We start from the raw sequence: 18974 nt of genomic DNA on the forward strand, positions 1-18974 counted from the left end.
GACTCACTGCCATAGAGTTGATGTCAACTCATAGCACCCCTATAGGACCAGGTAGACCTGCCCCTGGGGGGTTCCACGACTGTAACTCTTTATGGGAGCAGAAAGCCCCTTGCTCTCCTGAGGACCTGAGGTGGTTTTGAACTGCTGACCTGTGGTGGGCAGCCCAGCTCTCAACCACTATACCGCCAGGGCCCTGTGATCTCCAGACTATACACATCGCCCTACAGTTTCTCCTGGGGTGTGAAGTGTGCAGAACAACAACGCAACAACAACAACAACAAACCAGCCAGGAATGATGGGGAGGGACGTGGGCACGGCGCTAACCGCTGAACTCTAACAAAGAGGGATTTTCAGACGCCAAGAGAACAAGCCTGGCCCTTCCTTGCTGGAAAGGACGCGGAACCTCAGCACGAGCCCCGGAACTCAAGCTTCCGCTGGTTGTAGTTGTGGGCTGCTCTGACTTCAGTTAGGAAGCGGGAGGAGGGGCCTGGCTGACGCACAACTCCGAGGATTCTGCGGCTCTCACGGGACAGTGGACATTACAAGGCGGGGGTGGGAGCCCCATCACAGCCGATCTTCTCAGGGACATCAAAGTTTCGCTAGACTCTCGTGTGCCGTACGTGGCCCCTAACCAAGCCGAGGAGGGCACGAGCACTACCAGTTTGCGGACTCCCAGGAGCCACGGGGAAGATGGATAGCAAAAAAAAAAATAAAGGTGGCGGTGGTGTCTGTTTTCTGAGGATGGTTTTGTAGCAGGTAGTACTGTCGTCAGCGCGCCGTGGCCTGGGATGCTCACATCTGCCACTTCCCAGACAGCAGGCAGCCAGGGGGGCAGGAGACACAGCATAACCACGGCCCTCCCTTCACACTGCCGCCAGGGGCTTCCTGGGACGGAGGTGGGGGGTGCAGGGCAGGGAGCAGTGGACTGCCCGTGCCAAATCACCCCTGAGGACTGGCCACCAACCTCTTCTGACTGGGCCCTTCCCCACTGACATGAAACAAGAGGAGGGGAGGAGAGAGGGTGCCCCAAGCCAAACGTGCCAGCCCGTCTGAGAGCACACGTGTCTACACACAGCCGCGCCTCTACTTCATTATCACCTCGGCCAGCCGGGCTCACATCTGATATTGGATTAAAGAGGTGCTAAAATCAATCATCCTGAAGCATCATTTCCAACACGGAGTGAAAATCAACCTTCTGGGCCCACACTTAGCCAGATGGACCGCTACCACCTGGCTTTATTAAAAGCCGAGGGCTTGTCACTACTCGCCGCTGAAATAGTCCACCGTCTTCTGCCCCCTCGCTCCAGAATGCTCTCAGTGCCCGTCCTGCAACCACCGCCACCTTCTCATCACAGAGCAATTTGTCATTGTCTTTGTAATCAACAGCTAATACTTAGTGTGGGCTTACTATGCGGCGGACCCTAGAACTAGCCCGGGCGGGGGGGGGGGGACAGGCACGAGAGCTCCTAAGCACCTACTAAGTGAAAGTGCATCCTCATCCATCCTCTCAGCTCGTTCTCACCCCCAGCTGCAAGCGAGCATCTTAGGGCCCTGAGCTGATGGGTGATGGGAGGCTGAGGCAGGGGAGGAGACTTGTTCAAGGGCCACCGAACTAGCAACTATGAGAGCTGGGCAGCTCTAGCTGCCAGGCTCCATCCCATTGGTAGTTCTCAGAGGAAAGGAGACACCAGAGGCCTGGCACCCTCGAACAGCAGGCACACAGTCACTTTCATAGGCCTACGTGGGCGCAGGGCGGGAGGCACATAGTGGGGGTGGTTAAGATGTCTGGAGCAGCCTGGTCTGCAGAAGGTGGTCCTTATGCCATAAGCTATGATGTAGAACAATAGGTTTAAGTTACCCTAGGTTCCTCTGAGAACCAAACGGGATGGAAACAAAACAAAACAGCCCAAGGGGATTCAGGCCAGAGTCAGATGGGACCCTCAGAGCTGGCTATCTGAAGTCAGGTCCTCTGAATCCACGGCCAACCCCTGTCCTACGTCGCTCTTCCAGCAGCAAGGCCACCAGAGGATGGAGGCCAAGAGAGCAGAGCCCTCCCTCTTGCTGCTCCACACAAGGTCTCCTACCTGCCGTCTTGCCTACTGATGGTGTACCCAAAGAGAGGGTTATTGACGAAGCTGATGTTCACGCCCACCAGCGGGGTCCCATCCGATGTCATCACTTGACCACGAATGACACACGCGTGCCTGTGGGGAGAGAGGAGGGAGTAATGTGATCATCAGAGGACACAAGGCAGCTCAGACAGACGCATCTCAAGTCCAGGACCTTATCATGTTCACTCAAGATAAGCAATGAATTTTTTTTTTTTGCCCTTTGACTGTATTGCCTTACATCAAGGCATCCCTGGTCACTAGAGAGAACTTGCTAGGAGATGTGGTTTTTAAAGATCCTATCATAGACTGTAAGGAGATAAAGCTGACCCAGTAGGGCAGTGGAGTGTGGTGAGGAAGGTGACTTTGAGAGTCAGGTGACCGGGGTTCAAACCCCAGTTCTGTCGCGTCCTAGCTCCCTGAGCATCTGTGTTCCGTCAGGTCTAGAAGCAGCTCCACAAAGCACCACAGTGTTGCCGTTAGTCACCCACAGTTTCAATGGCAGCGGACATTCAAGAAAGGAACAGGGTGCAGGGTACGTCTGCTGGCATTAGAGTGTGGCCTCCCCAGAGCCCCTCAGACTGAATTTGCCCGTTAGCTTTTACCCTCTATTTTTGAAAACAAACCATCGGTTTCCCACAGACTCCCCTTGGAGACCAAGGCTAAGGTTTGCTTTCTTCCCGCTGGTTTGTGGAATATGCATAACAAGTAGTCTGTTATTGTTTTCTTGTTCAAGGTCAATCGGCAGATAAGCAGGGGCACTTCTGGATCATCTGAGAGCTCGCAGACAGAACCTTTTCAGCGAGTGGCATTTCATGAGGCCTCTCCGACGGGAATGTTATCAGGAAGGGTCAGTCCCTGGAGGAGGACGCCAGGCTTGGCAAAGCCAAAGGTCAGTAAAAAAAAGAGGAAGGCCCTCACCGAGATGGAGTGACACAGCGGCTAAGACAACGGCCCAGACCGACACTGAAGCTGGCTCCAGCGGTGAGGCGTGGTCACTCAGAGCCCACCTGACAGCCCGGACGCCCGCTGGAGCAGCAGCAGCAGGAGGAGTAAGACAAAACAAGATCTGCTCTGGATGAGGAAGAGGTGGGGACCCTTCTCCCTTCAGGGAGCCTCAAGTGACAACAGTGTGTTAGAGTCTGGAGATCTGGGAAAACTCTGAAGCAGCAGATCTTTCTCACTTTCCGAAGAGGATGCTGCAGTCCAGAGAGGTTAGGTCATCTGCCAGGGCCACTCACGTGCCCCCAGCCCTTGAACGGGGCCTCACGCTGGGTCTAGGGCTCTTGATGAGTCATCTGTCACAGCAGCCAGTGGACAGGTAGGAGCTCACGGGAGGAAAAGTCCTAAGGGACTGGGACACCAAGGGGCAATTGCTCACTGTCAGCTTCCCCCACTCACCTAGGGAAGCACGACCGCAGATCAGCCCATGGGCTTTCACGAAAAAAAGGAGCTCTAACTCCATCCTGGCTTCAAGAGGGACCCACATCTCTCCCCTCCTAGAGTGATAAACTTTTCTCTGTTTGACGAGAAAAGCAATTAACACCAGGCTTGTCAGCAGCTGGTCCCCCTAGTGTCAGCTTGTCCTTTCAGAAGGCAAGAAGTACCCACAATGCACCAAGCTCCCCGCCCCCTCCCCACCTCACCTCGCTCCATACAATCCCAGTTAATGCTAATTCAGTCAGTGGTTTCCTTCCGAGGCCCTTGGTCTAAATGCAATTACATGGCAAACAAGTTAAGTGGGCGCAGCTCAGCGAAGACGCTCAGTGCTGCTCTGAAGGTCTCCCAATATATTTATGTGAAATTATCTCTCTGCTAATGGGAAAGATTTATTCCAGCAATTGTATTCAGATGGTACAGAGAGATGCTTTCTTTAATGGAAGAAAATTGAATTTCTTATTGCTGGAACTTTGTCCTTCTAGAGAATTACTAACAGATCCCATCCTCTGGGCGCTGGCTTCCCTCCAGCCTTCTCCCCACGCAGTGCCTTCAGATTCTGCCTGGAAGATCACCAGCTCCCTGAGGACGAGGCCCTGTTGGGGGCTGCCCTGGCTGCTGCCCTCCACATACACGTGGGGTCGCCTCCTCTGATTTACTGCTATTTGGGGATTTCCTGATCATCGAGAAACACTAAATCCGGGCTGCCGGGCTAGCACATCTTCGTGGCGTCTCCCTCAGCAAGCCAGAACAGCTGGAAATTTAGCCCCCCGCCATGGTTGCTGGAGATTCTGGGGCAGATTAAGCTGACTCCGTGTGCCCCTGCAGGCCACGGGGACCTCTTGCCAAAATAGGCATTTGGCTCCGGGAACAAATTCTTCCATCCTCCTCCTTTTCTAGTTGCCAAGAAAGCCCAGTTACAGTTGCATTTACACACACACACACACACACACACACATCTGCAAGTGTGTGAGTGCTGGGCTCACCCAGTGCTCGCTGTCTTCAGCCCCTGAGTGAGTGGCCACCAGCAGTGGCATGCTGGTGACTATGTAAGCACTGGCTTGGAGAGAAAAGATGGGCCGCCTTCATCTGCAGTGCTGGTGGTGTGCGCTGCCATCTAGCCAGTCCAACACACAGTAACGATACTGCCAGGCGCGATACTGCCTGGTCCCATCTGTCCATCCGTCCTCACAACTGTTTTCAGGTTTGAACCCACTGCCGAGGCCACCATGTCAATTCAGCTGGCTGGCCATAGTCTGTCGTGTTTTCCTATTTCTGTGGGGAGGGTGGCCCAGGGCTGGGGGCATGTGCAAGTCTGAGGTGCACGGATTTGCTGAGTTGGAACTGACTTGGCGCCCCTTAACAGCAACCACAACAATGTGATGTGCACCATTATACAGTAGTTCTACCATGAAGATACAATACACCCTAAACCAGTGGTTCTCAACCTGTGGGTCGTGACTCCTTTGGAGGTCGAATGACCCTTTCACAGGGGTTGCCTGATTCATAACAGTAGTAAAATTACGTTATGAAGTAGCAACAAAAATAATGTTATGGTTGGGGGGGCACCACAACATGAGGAACGGCATTTAAGGGTGGCAGCATTAAGAAGGTTGAGAACCAGCGCCCTCGAGTTGAATTCTGACTCAGAGAGTCTGTTCCAGGACAGAATAGATCCCGGAGGTGTAGTGGGTTACGTGTTGAGGTTCGTAGTTTGAAACCAATGGTCTCCTGTAAAGAATTCCAGTCTCGGAAACTCACGGTGATAGTTCTTCCCTGTCTTATAGGGTCACTGTGAGTTGGCATCAAGTCATTGGCAGTGAGAGATGAGCTTTGGATCGTTTTTAAAAGAATTTGAATTTTGTTCTGTAATTTAATTATTAATAAGGATCATGTCTAACAACTAGCTTGGAAGATTCCTGAACACTGACATGGTCGGTTCTGATGAGCTGTGGGAGCCAGCTTCTGCATCTCCCTGGATCAAGGGGTCCAAATTAGGGACCAAGCACTTGCTCAGTGCAGGGGGCGTGGTAAAGATCTGACTGTGGTTTGTGACATCCCATCACGGAAGCCTGCCTTGGGGAGAAGCCACTACAACCGGGGAACAAACCACTGTGACCAGCTTGGCTTCTCAGCTGGCTCACATGGTCTTCTTCCCACCAGTCCTATGTATGAGTGTTTCTGTTTTCCGGGGCCACTGTGTTGGTTTCTACTCGGCCACAAGGTCTCATTTACGCTGCTGTCACCTCGGTGATGCGGTCACCAGTGCCTCCTGCCTAATTAGCCGCCTCTCCTCTGGGATCCCTCACACCTTATGAGGACCTCTCTAGGGCGGAGGCCATATATCGCTCCCAGGCAGCCCTGGTGGTGTAGTTTGCTAGGCACTGAGCTGCTCACCACAAGGTCTGTGGTTCAAGTCCACAGGCTTCCAAGTCTTTCCTCTTTGACTGTGTTGGATATTTGCAGTCACAAAGGAAAAATGACTTGACTTGAATTCAGTGCACTTGGCAATTACAATGAACCAGGCATGGTGTTAGGTGGACTTACAGATATGCACCAGTTTCTGGTTCCTCAGAGTTTGCTCACAAAAGTCAATAAGAAATGCCTTGATCAAATAGAGGAAAGAACTAGGAGACAAAGGACATTTATAGAGGTCTAAAAACAGGAATGTACATATGTAAATACATTTATATATAATGATAGGGAAATAGATCTCTGTACATATATTTAAGAATTAAGGTAGCAGACGGGCATTGGGCCTCTATTCAAGTACTCCCTCAATGCAAGAACATTTTGTTCTAATAACCCAGCATTCCCTGATGCTCACCTTCCCAACAGGACTGCTGAAGACAAAATGGGTGCATAAGCAAATGTGGTGAAGAAAGCTGATGGTGCTCGGCTATCAAAAGCTATAGCTCCTGGGATCTTAAAGGATTGAAGATAAACAAGCCACCATCTAGCTGAGAAGCAACAAAGCCCACATGGAAGAAGCACAGCAGCCTGTGTGATCATAGAGGTGTTGATGGGACCAAGTATCAGGCATCAAAGACCCAGAAAAAAATCATATCAATGTGAATGCGGGGGAGTGAGTAGTGGAGACCCAAAGTCCATCTGTAGACAATTGGACATCCCCTCACAGAAGGGTCACAAGGAAGAGATGAGCCAGTCAGGGTGCAGTATAGCACCAATGAAACATACAACTTTCCTCCAGTTCATTAATACTTCCTCCCCCCACTATCATGGCCCAATTCTATCTTATAAATCCGGCTAGACCAGACCAGGTGGGTGGGTAAGGGGAAGGTGGGGGTTGAGGGAAGGGGAATGGATGACAATTATCTACATATAACCCCCTCTCAGGGGAACGGACGACAGAAAAATTGGTGAATGGAGATAGCAGTTGGTGTAAGACATGAAAAAAACTTTTAAAAAAATTATCAAGGGTTTCACTAGAAGACCTGACATCCCTGCTGACCCATAGCTCTACAGGGGACAACACTGGAGATACATTGTGAGAATTCTGCATGATCTGATCCCACCACACCGAGGCAAAACACTAAGGGTGTGGAATAGAACAGCAAGAAGAACAGAACACAAAGTTACCAGGGAATACCAAAAATAGGCTTTGGGCCAGGGCTTAGCACCCTATCAGATTTCACCAGAAAACACTTGAGGTAGTTGGTTTATTGTGCCAACCTGGCCAATAAACACATGTTGGGTTGATTGAAGGGTGGAAGGATAAGTGGCTCCGTGAGCCCCGCCTTTCTAGTTCTTGGGTCTCTTGCTTTCTGATGGTCGGACCAGGATGCAGCTGCCTGAGCCAGTTTCCTGCTTCAGCTGGCAAGGCTCACTTACTGCAAGACATCCCTGGAGAAGCCACATAGATCTACCCTGATGCCGCCCTGGGTGCTGGAGCACCTGTATGGAGACCCCTGCCAGCGCTGAGATGCTTACACGCTCACTGATTCGGCTTTCCTTCTGCAGTCGGCATCATGGCGTGTGTTTTGAGATGGAGGAGGACTTTGTGGATTGCTGTCAGACAGGTGGGTTAATGTTGGACTTGTGGGCTTGGGAAGCACTGGGTTGGGATGTTTTCTTGATGTGCACTTAACCTTTATCTAAAACTCTCTCTTATGCATGAGTTTTTGTGGATTTGTTTCTCTAAAGGCCAACACACAGTCCTTGAACTAACAACAAGCTTTTCTTTCTTGTTGTTGTGCTTTTTGTTATTGGCTTATTGTTTTATTTTGTTGCTCGGTTTTTCTCTGTCTTGTTTTGTGCATGTTATTATCTCAACAGGTCTGTCTAGATAAGACAGGCTGGATGAACAATATGGAGGAGAAAACAATGGGATCAACGGTTCCGGGGTGACATGGGAGAGGGGGAAGTGGGAGGAAAGGAAGTGGGGTTAACAAACCCAGGGACAAGTGAACAAAGTGATCCAACTCTGTGGTGAGGAGGGTGTTGGAGGCCTGGTAGGGCATGGTCAAGGGTAATGTAACTGAGAGTAATTACTGAAACCCAAATGAAGTTGAACATGCTATTGGAACAAGAGGATAGTAAAAGAAAATAGAGGAAAGAGCTAGGAAGCAAAGGGCATTTAGAGAGGTATAAATAAAGGTATGTACATATGTAAATATATTTATATGTGAGGATGTGGAAATAGATCTATGTGCATGTATGTATAGGTTTAGAATTAAGGTAGCAGATGGACACTGGGTCGCCACTCAAGTACTCCCTTAAAGCAAGAACACTTTGTTCGATTAACCTGGCATTCCATGATGCTCACCTTCCCAACATGATCGCTGAAGACAAAGTGGGTGCATAAGCAAATGTGATGAAGAAAGCCGATGGTGCCCAGCTATCAAAAGATATAGCATCTGGGGTCTTAAGGGCTTGAAGGTAAATAAGCGGCCATCTAGCTCAGAAGCAACAAAGCCCACATGGTAGAAGCACACAAGCCTATGCGATCAACGAGGTATCCAAGGGATCAGGTATTAGGCATCATCAGAACAAAAAAAAAATCATATCATTGTGTATGAGGGGGAATGTGGAGTGGAGACCCAAAGCCAATCTGTAGGCAACTGTATATCCCCTTACAGAAGGGTTGCGGGGAGGAGATGAGTCAGTCAGGTGCAGTGTAGCAATGATGAAACATACAACTTTCCTCTAGTTCCTAAATGCTTCCATTCCACCCACTATCATGACCCCAATTCTACCTTAAAAGTCTGGCTAGACCAGAGGATGTACACTGGTTCAGATAGGAACTGGAAACACGGGGAATCCAGGGCAGATGATCTCTTCAGGACCAGTGGTGAGAGTGGTGATACTGGGAAGGTGGAGGGATGGTGGGGTGGAAAGAGGGAACCGATTACAAGGATCTACATATAACCTCCTCCCTGAGGGATGGACAATAGAAAAGTGGGTGAAGGGAGATGTTGGACAGTGTAAGATATGACAAAATAATTTATAAATTATCAAAGACTCATGAGGGAGCGGGGAGCAGGGAGGGAGGGGGTGAAATGAGGAACTGATGCCAGGGGCTTAAGTGGAAAGCAAATATTCTGAGAATAATGAGGGCAATGAATATATAAATGTGTTTTACACAATTGTTATATTACGGATTGTGGTAAGAGTTGTATGAGCCCCTAATAAAATGATTTTAAAAATTATCAAGGTTTCATGAGCGGGAGAAGGTGGGGGAGGGGAAATGAGCTGATACCAAGGACTCAAGTAGAATGAAAATGTTTTGAAATGGTGACACCGTATATACAAATGTGCATGACACAGTATATGTATGTGTTGTGATAAGAGCTGTAAAAGCCTCTAATAAAATGATTTGAAAAATGAAGGAAAGGAAATGCCCTGGTCCAGTTTGCTCTAACACCGGTGGGTGAGCCAACACATGGGTTGGCATATGTCAGGCAGTTGGGATAAAAACAAGCAATTAGACTGGGTGCACTCTGCCAGGAAGAAGCACTTGTGCCAGACCAAAGTGGGGGTGGGTGGGAATTGAGGAGGAGTGTCAAACATACTGGTCTTAGACCAACTCTCCACACAGGTGTCCCTGCTGCTACTGGCCAGGGAGGAGCTGCCTGATTGCTTCCTGAGCGCAGAGGCCAGGCTTGGATGAAGAGAAGAAAGTGTTGAGTGAGACAGAATGACATAAATAAACAAGCAACTTCAAGTGACACTCAGGGAGAAGCAGCAGGGATGCGGAGGGATGGGCCCTGGGTTTCTAGCTTTGACTCTACTCCTGTCTGACCTGGGATAGTCACCCTGTCTTTCTGGACTTCTGTTCTCCCATCAGTCATTAAAGACTGATGGCTCTCCCAACCTGATATCAGATGGAAGTCAACTTGTACAAACATAAGACTTCCATTGCTTTACCCTGGGGCATTCCACTCCAGCTCAGGTAGCTATTACACATGGCTTTGAAATCCTAATGGCATGCAGACAAAGCCTGTACTCAGAATTGTCTCCTCTGTCTGGAAATTTCCACTTGCTCACCCTACCTTGCCCAGCTGGAGTTTCCAGTGGGCAGTATGCACAGCTCATCCCTCTGGCTTGCCTTTGCAAACCCTCAGGCGTGCTGTCCCAGCACTGGGACATTTCTCCCCCCGCAGACAAGGGCCCTCCCCTCCCTGACTGCTGCATCCCCTACAATAAGCAGAGCCCGTCTGCTCACGGGCGCATTGCTGATTGGGCAAGAGGAAGGCTCTTCCCAAACAGGTGTTTGCCCTGGAGCTGAATGCACCACACAGAATGAGTTCCTGATCAATTATTTACTGAAGGATAAAGAACCGATGCGCACCTGTAACTTAAGGTGTGTATGTGTGATGCTGGAGAAATGTGAGCGGCCAGACCCTGACACGGGGTTCGGGGTTCGAAGCTCGTGGTCCTAGAGCGAGCGCTAAGGCTTAGTTCTCTTCAGGAGCTCGCCCTTGGGCGCAGCTTGCAGCCGCAAGCCTTGGAGTCTACCCCACTCCCCTGCACTCCCTTTGCTTGGAAAAGGGGGGAAAAAGTGCATGCCAGAAATTTAAGCTTTGCTGTTCAATGCCTATTCTGCAAACAGACTAAGGAAGCTGAAAGAAAAAGAAAAAATACCTCTGCGCATAAACTTTGACGGTTAAGTGAGAGCTGGAATAATCATTTTTGGATCCAGGTGGCAAATAGTGACTCTAGCCTTAGCGCACTTTAACATGTTTGTCCTTTCTGCTGGTATTGGTTATGTGAACCGCTTCTTGCTTGACCCGCTTTCAGAGGATTCGTTTGCTCGACTGGAACACACCCTTGCCAGCTCTGGCTGATGGCGTGTGTTTCCAGCGCCCATTACCATTTACCTGAGTCTTAGCAGATCCTCACAGGGGCCCCAATGACAAGTCCACTTGACAGCCGGTCAAGTTACCACCAGTGTGGGGGTTCCCCTGTCCAACCCTGACACCCTCCACTCTGTAATGTCTAGGACCGTCTTTCCAGCCGATGACACAGGTACACCTGCAGCTTCTCTTGCGAGAGAAATACTCTGCTCCATTTCCTCAGCCAGCTTCTCCACTGGAAATCTCCTCTGGTGCCTATTCTGAGGCCACTTTACTCTTGAAATATTAAAATGAGGAGACCATCAGATCATCTCTTCCAAGCTCTTGATTGTACAGGTGGGAAGTAGTCTAGGGAGGGAAATGGATTTTCCTACCTCCCTTCCTAGGGGGCCGGATTCAAACCTCCAGGTTTCTGAGCTCTTGGGTAGGTTTGCGAACTGCCTGTCATGGCTCTGTACCTAGCAAACGGAGAACCTCAAAGTATTTGGATGGCTTACCAAAAATTCAGAGTATCAGTAGAGCACGGCTGCTGAAACATAGAAATATATATAGCTTTCCGGAAACTCCACACGTGTGTGTTGAAATACATGCATATCACAAAGCATCTGATATCGCAACCATTTGTATATGTACAATTCAGTGATATTAGTTGTGTTACTCAGGCTGTACAACCAGCACCACTCTGTTTCCAAAATATTTCATCACATGTAACGGAAACTAAGTGTTTGTTCTTTAAGCAATAACTCTGCATTTCTTCCCCCACCTGCCCTCAGCTGCTATGAACACATCTTGGGTCTCTGCCTTTTGCCAATCTGGATGTTTCATATACCTGAGATCATACAATATTTATGCTTTTGTGTCTGATTTAGTTCATTCAGCATCTTTTCAAGGTTCATCCACATTTTAGCGTGTATCAGAAATTCATTTTTTGTTTATGGCTGGATAATGTTCTTTTGTGTGTATGTAAACATCTTTAACGTGCGCCTTTGATGTATATGTTCACTATACACACAATAGGCCTAAATGGATTCAAATTCATATTTCAAATAATCTTCTTGATAATTTTTAATTATTTGCTTTGCTCTTGTTAAGGTCTTCTAAATGTTGACTCCTTGGGTTAGCTTTTGTTAGATTCCTCACAATCAAACCTTTTGAGTTACACTTTTGTCAGCCACGAGCTGCTTGAGCTCACTCTTCAGTGAGGGGCTTTGTGGTTTCACACCCCATCGTGTGGCTGCGCAGGCTGCGTCCCAGGAGCAGGACACGAGCTCATGTGCCATCTTCTGGCTTCCTGACGCTCGCACTGTGGATGCTGCTGTGCAGTGCGGTGCAGTCGGTTCTGACCCATGGAGACCCCGAGCCACAGAGAGGAATGCAGCCTGGTCCTGTGCCATCCTCAGAATTGCTCTTATGTTTGAGTCCATTCTTAGCATGATCAGAAGCCTGCTGTTGCTTTGTAGGAATCTTTTGAAGTCAATTGAGCAGTTTATGAGCAAGTTTGGGAAAAACTAGATTTTATACATATGTAGATACTACCACACACACATGCCATCATGGTGATAATCCGTCATCAGTGAGAGCTCAGTGCCCCTCTCTAAGGAATGCATTCCAATCTCCCTCAGAAACTTCATGCGGCAGAGTAGCTTCGTCCTCAATTACTATTAGGACCACAGAAGCAGATTAGTGGAATCCAGTACTCACCAGAAGTTAAACATTCTTATTTTTCAAGGTCAAAGAAGGTATGACTAGAAGTCCTAGTATTTTCTGTCTGTCCCTCATCGACCACCTTGGGCACCACCTTACGCCCATTGTACTGGACGAGAATTACAATGGTACCCACCCCGTGAATTCTTCTGATCAGATTCTAAGACTATGTATTGTTACATTAAACACCAATTCCGTGGTGTGCTTCAGTCTTGATCGTGTATTTGGAAGCTCGTCCTAGGTTTAACACGCCTGTCAGTTGAGAAACACTAACAACACAAACCCTAAACCAACACCATTCGATACGTCAAATCACTTGACTTTTAACATTCCTGGTTTCTTGGGGGGCAAGGCGTTACACCGGTCTTAAGAAATCTTGGCAATCTAAAATTCCCACTTCTGCATTTGATCCTGTCACCAGTAACGCGGGGTGACAGGCCATTCTTTGTGGTATCCCAAAGTCTTCGCAGGAAGTCCACACTCTAGCTAGGCCGATACAGCTCTGACCCCTGTCCGTCTGTCTCCTTGGCTCAAGTCCCATCTTTCCACCCTCACACCCTGTGCTGTGGCAGCGGCCACATTGGCTTACTTTGCACCTACGTGCCTTTTGATGACCCCCTGCCTTTGTCTAAGCTTCTCAGCTGCCCAGCTCCCCATTTCTATCTTTCCTCTCCGGACTGTCTCCTCAGTAAAGCACTTCCTGGTTTTTCTAAGACAGAAGAGTCATCCCCTCCTCTGCACACCCCAAGTATCAGGTCTGTTCTTAGCCCTATGTGTTTATGGGGCTTCTTTTCCAGACTACGTGCTCCCTGAGGGTGCAGTCAGCTTCTCCTCATGTTTGTGACTCCAGTGTCATTACCAATCTTCATTCCGCTGTCCCCCACCCTCCTGCCCCAGAGACAAATCTGCCATCAACTTGATTCTAACCCATAGCGGTCTCATAGGACAGAGAACTGCCTCCCTTGAGTCTGAGACGGAAAACTCTGATGGGAGCAGACTGCCTTACGTTTGACCTGCAGTTAGTACGGGAGTAGGTGTATAGTAGTGCCGAGTGGTGGAAAGATATTTATTCATCCGTTTTCTTATTTACTTTTGGAAACCATAAGCTAGTAGTGCCTATATATGTTTTCATTTTCCACTATTTTCTTATCAGGCACTTAATAAGTCATTGCTCAATCATTAACAAAAGTCAGATAGTGTCCCTATTTCCAAGAAAGTCACATTCTAGTATAAACCTAATTTGACTTAAGAATCTTTGGGTCTGAGAATAAAGCTAGTAAGGAACAAAAATTAGATCTACAAAATTATTGCAGTTTAAAAACAACAACAAAACCAAACCGTAACTTGCTGCTATCAAGTCAATTATCCCCAGCATTAAAATCCTTGTCCAAGTGTCTGAGTCCTATTTTTCCAGTTAGAAACCCTGGTGGCATAGTAGTTACTCTTTGAACTGCCAGCTCCAAGGTCAGCAGTTTGAACCCACCAGCTACTCTGCAGAGGAATGAGGAGGCTCTGTACTCCTGTAAGTGCTACATTCTCAGACCACCCACAGGGGCTGTTCTACCCTGTCCTAGGGGGTCGCTGTGACTGGCAGTGGAGTGAGGAGACTGGGATTGGTGCAGGGCTAGACCCCTGGTGGAGTCAAAGGGCCTGCAGGGATGGGATGGGATGGGGTGGGACGGGGAGGAGGAGGCAGAGGTAGAGGAGGGTACCAGGGCTGGGTATCTCTCCTCTGTCTAAAGACACCCAGAGGCGCCACATCTCCCCCCATCGCAGCCACTCACAGTGGAATCCACTTAGAGACACTGTCGATGGCTGAGTTCTGACCGGAGGGCCAGTCACACTGACTGCGGGGGCGCTGGATAAACTCTAACCCCATGTTCTCCATCTGGGACAATATTACACATGTGAAGCATGGCTCTTCAAATATTTTAGCGTCGGACTGCTTGGCACTTGCCGGCGTTGATGGAAACACAAAACCCCTGACTTAGAAGCGCCAGCCCTTTTGCTTGGCAGTGTTCCCACTCGGGGCCCTGGGGTCTCAGAACCCAGCTTCCGCTGCTGACGTGCTCAACCAATGGTTCCCTCTCGTCTGGAAAACTGCACCGCCATTTCTCATTTCTCCCCCAGTCCCCGTGGTAACAGTAAGAGACACACAAACCCTGCAAGCACAAGCAGTGCTAGTGATGGTGGCGGCTCACAGGAAGGCCCCTTACTGCCCCGACGGCCACGTGCTGACATCGCACCGAGTCTCCACAGCATCCCCGGGTGGTGTGTATGACTAGCCTCCAGGGACAGATGAGAAGCTCAAGATGAAGAAATGCGCCCAAGGTCACACAGTGGGCAAAAAGTGCAGCTGGACTCTGGAACCAGTCCTCTTAGGCACCAAGCACAGGATTTTTGTTTTCATTTTTAAAAATCTTTGGATCTAGAGGAAGTCAGGGCCAGCTGGACTTGGACTTGCTGTGCAGATGCCAAATGGCAGATCCTGAGCCAGGCTCATGGAGAAGCTAGCAGGGACGGCAAGGGGCCATGGTAGCTCAGTGGTAGGATGCCTGCCTTCCAAGTGGGAGACCTAGGTTCAGTTCCCTGCCTGCGCCCATCAGGCACGGCCACGGCCACCGCTCGCCTGTCCATGAAGGCCTGCACACTGCTATGATGCTGACTGGGTTTCAGCAGCGTTTCCAGGCTAAGAAGAACTGAGAAGAAAGGCCCAGAGGTCGACTTCTGATAATCGGCCTCTAAATCCCCAATGTTCTGATCTGTAACCGCTCATGGGGAAGGGGACACAGGACCGGGGGCAGCATTCCATTGTGTACTTGCTCACTCTGAGATGGGGGCCAAGCCACAACCCCTAATGACAAGGGAAGACGCGGCTCAGCGAGTGGGTTCTCCGGCCAAATGGCCTCGCCTCACATGCTGCCTCTGCCACTTCAACCCTATGAGCTCAGCCAGGTGAGGAGACTTCTTGCGAATCCCATCTCCCAACTGTGGCAGCCACCTAATCTGGTGTCCATTGAAGGATTAAGAGTGTAGGGGTGGAGTCTAGGCTGTCCATCTGGAGAGAGCCAATGAGACTTCGGTGTGGGCATGGCCTTCTCCTGAGAATTCTGGGGAATCTGGTACTTCCTCCTTGAGGCGGAAGACCCCACTTTCTCTCTGCTACTCCCTGGGAAACATGGCAGAAGACAAGCCACATGGACGCAACCATACTTCGGAAGCCAGAGAAACGACAGAGAGACCCCTGCCAGCACTGAGATGCTCACAACACCACTGGAGTCAAAATACTTTCTACCCACTGGCTCGTGATCATCCTGCATTTGGCTTCACTGCATGTGCTTTGTGAATATGAAGAGAGATTTATAGATTGGCATTGGACATATGGGCTAATATCGGACTTTTGGACTTGATCTGGACTGGGCTGGGCTGTTCTTTCAATGTTCAATTGCTCTCGTAATATAAATCTCTTTCTTATACACATAGGTGTGTCCATGGATTTCTCTAGTCTACCCAGACTAACACACCAACCGTGGAACAGGGTGATATGGTAGGAGCCCTGGTGGCGGAGTGGTTGATGCACTGGGTTGCTAACTGCAAGGTCAGCAGTTTGAAGCCACCAGCTGCTCGAGGGAGAGAGACAGGGCTTTCTAGTCTCATAAGCGTTACCATCTAGGAAACTCATGGGGGCAGTTCTACCCTGTCCTATGGGTTTGCTATGAGTTGGCATCAAGTTGATGGCAAAGACTTTGTCTCTTTGGTTTGCGCTTTAAAAGAACACATTGAGCTCACACGCAGAGATGGGGGAAGGTCGATGCCACGTCACACAGTGGTCACCAGGGAGCCAAGGGAGAGCAGCAGGAAAGAGACAAAGGTCTTCCCCCAGAGCAGACAAAGTCTTCTCCCCCAGAGCGGGCACCATGCGTTCCAAGTTCCAGTTCCCAAACTTGAGAACATCTGCTCATGAAAGCCATCCACTTGTGGCTAAGACAGGATCTACTATTGAACGTGGACCTTGCGCCAGCCTGGGGTTTCTGGGTATTTTCTCTCCTTTAATCTCCCCGAGTCCATGGTACAGATGAAGAAACTGAGGCCTGCTTGCCTCGGATCACTTAGCTACAGGAACTTGTGAATCTCTGCTTCACCGCTGCATCCTCTGTCTGCCCCTGTGATGGACAAGCCTGCACTGCAGAACCAGCAGGGACTGTAATTCGTTTCTGAACTCAATACGGGGATGATCAATGACAGAGCAGAGGGCTGTTAGCTGCTCTTCAGGATCACATGCGAAGTCGTTCCCTCCATCCTGACTCGGATTCACCCCCTGGCTTTATCATCATAAACACTCATTTCTATGTGGGGAGGGAGTTTTTAAAACCACCACCATGAATAATATATACTGCCTGACGGTTCTGGAGGAGGTAGAAAGGAGCTTTATTTTCTTCCATCTTCCATCAGGGGCATTTATCACTGTCTCTCTCTCTCTTAAAAAAAAAAACAACAAAAAAACAAACGAACTGATGTGGTAGCCTGTCAGCTCCGCTTGTTCTTAAAAGGCAGGACTATAATTCAATAATAAATTCGCTCAGAGGCCAGCTGTCAGGAAACTGGTGTTTATTTGAACCCCATTAGATGGTCCCTCATGCTCAGCCTCTCTGAGGACAAGCAGAGACTGCCTACCGGCCGGGCTGACACTGATGGGTGGAGTCTACCAATGTTCCCCTGCCAGGGCTCGCCCGCCCAGCCTTGGTTATCCTGCAGACCGGCAGGATCAGATTTCCCTCCTCTCCAGTTGGCTTTGTTCTTGTATACCTCCACTCCTCAAATTCCTGGAAACCATGGGCCTTTTTAAAGGGTGGGAAAGAGATCCCACAGTCCGGCAGCTGACAGTGTACAACAGCTTTGGGCTGTTTTGGTGGCCCGAGAGCAGGTGCACCTGTGGCTGGGGTCAGAGCCTCTGTCCCTGTCTCGACGCCACCTTTCGGGTCTTGTGGGCTCCTGAGTACTTCCTTTTCCCACATGGCCCCTCATGCTGGCCCTGACCCTCAACTTGGAGCTTTCCTAAGACCATCTCGATGTCCATGATTTGGACACTGGCACACAGCTCCTGACCTTTGCTTTGTCAAGTGTGGACGTCACCAGAACTGCACTCTGGCCAGTCATGGGCTGTTTGGGGAAGTCCGGCTGTTGGTCATTTTGACTCTAGCCCTTTAACAACGCTGGCCGGCTGAAACCCGATGCCGCTGTCATTGTCACCAGCATACAGAATGGGAGTGATGGCCAGAAGTAGCAGGAGCGGGCTTCGGAAAGTTGTGAACAAACGACATTGAAAGGCAGTGGACTTTCCCCACGAACTTGTGAAGTGTCCTTGTGCAGGGTTGCACTGAGATGCTTCACTCCGTTCTCCTTAACACAAAGGGCAGTGTGACCCATTACTCTGATTTCACGGCTCACTCGTGTGCCATGACCCCTCAGTTTCCCTGTCTTCAGTTAGTCACTTGCAGCAGCCAGCGGTGACTGTTGCCTGCTCCGATCCAGGAGAGAAAGACGAAGCTTTCTACCCCCGTAAAGAGCTACCATCTCAGAAACCTACAGGGGAGTTCGAGCCTGTCTTACAGGGTCGTGCTAGCTCAGCAGTATGGTTTTTGGGTTTCGGAATGTGATGACTGGGCCTGCTTCTTTTTGGTGAGGTGTGCGAAGTTGGCTGGGACGGATGAGTTCTCGGGCCTTAGAGGGCCCACAGGCTGGCTGGATAACTCCCGCCCCTGTCCCAGAAGACACAAGGGGTTCAAGAACAAACAAGACAGGCGGCCCTCAAAGTCAGGGGTACATATGCGTATTTTCTTCCAAGCCTGGGGCACAGTAAGTATGGGGTCAACATTTATCAATTCGAGCTTCTCTGAGACAGCTCTGCTCCTCCCTGACCCTTCCCCGTCTCTGCTGCGCACAGGAACGGCCTCTCTCGGGCACCATTCTCTTGGTCTGAAGTCCTCCTGAGTTTTTCCCTTTGGATCCAGTCACCTACCAATGGCCTCTCCCTCGCCATCCCCACCCATTTTCTTGAGTGGGACGATAACCTCCTGGCCTAGAGGAGCCCAGCAAGGTTTAACAGCACACTGTTTTCCTGAGCAATGTCGTGTCCTCAGACCTATGCTGAATGGATACTCTAAGAGCCAGAAGCTCCTTCTATGCTCCGCTATGCTTTTTTAACCTGCCCGGTGTCGGCGACCCACCACGCCTCACTGAGGTGCCCAGTCGGCCCCGCCCCAGCTCTTTATGCCGGATGAGTTCTCTTACGAGAACCCATAGAAGCCACGGTGGAAAACAGCGTTGGCTCTACCTTGTGTGTTGTTCGAGACGGCTCCCTCTGCCGTCTCTCTGCTCTGGGTCCCAGCACCTGTTCTCACTGCATGGA

The 18974-nt window shown here is 49.9% G+C and overlaps 1 protein-coding gene across 4 annotated transcripts in view; it reads right to left on the reverse strand.

Annotated features, from left to right (window-relative positions):
* Nucleotides 1-18974, reverse strand: part of TENM4 (teneurin transmembrane protein 4) — a 913628-nt gene that overhangs the window by 80275 nt on the left and 814379 nt on the right. For all 4 annotated transcript variants that reach the window (XM_075546361.1, XM_075546358.1, XM_075546360.1 and 1 more), the window contains one exon: nt 2085-2204. In XM_075546361.1, the coding sequence (XP_075402476.1) occupies nt 2085-2204 (120 nt within the window). The remainder of the gene's footprint in view (nt 1-2084; nt 2205-18974) is intronic.

The sequence above is a fragment of the Tenrec ecaudatus genome, chromosome 4 (assembly GCF_050624435.1).
Source record: "Tenrec ecaudatus isolate mTenEca1 chromosome 4, mTenEca1.hap1, whole genome shotgun sequence".
Taxonomy (NCBI): Eukaryota; Metazoa; Chordata; class Mammalia; order Afrosoricida; family Tenrecidae; genus Tenrec; species Tenrec ecaudatus.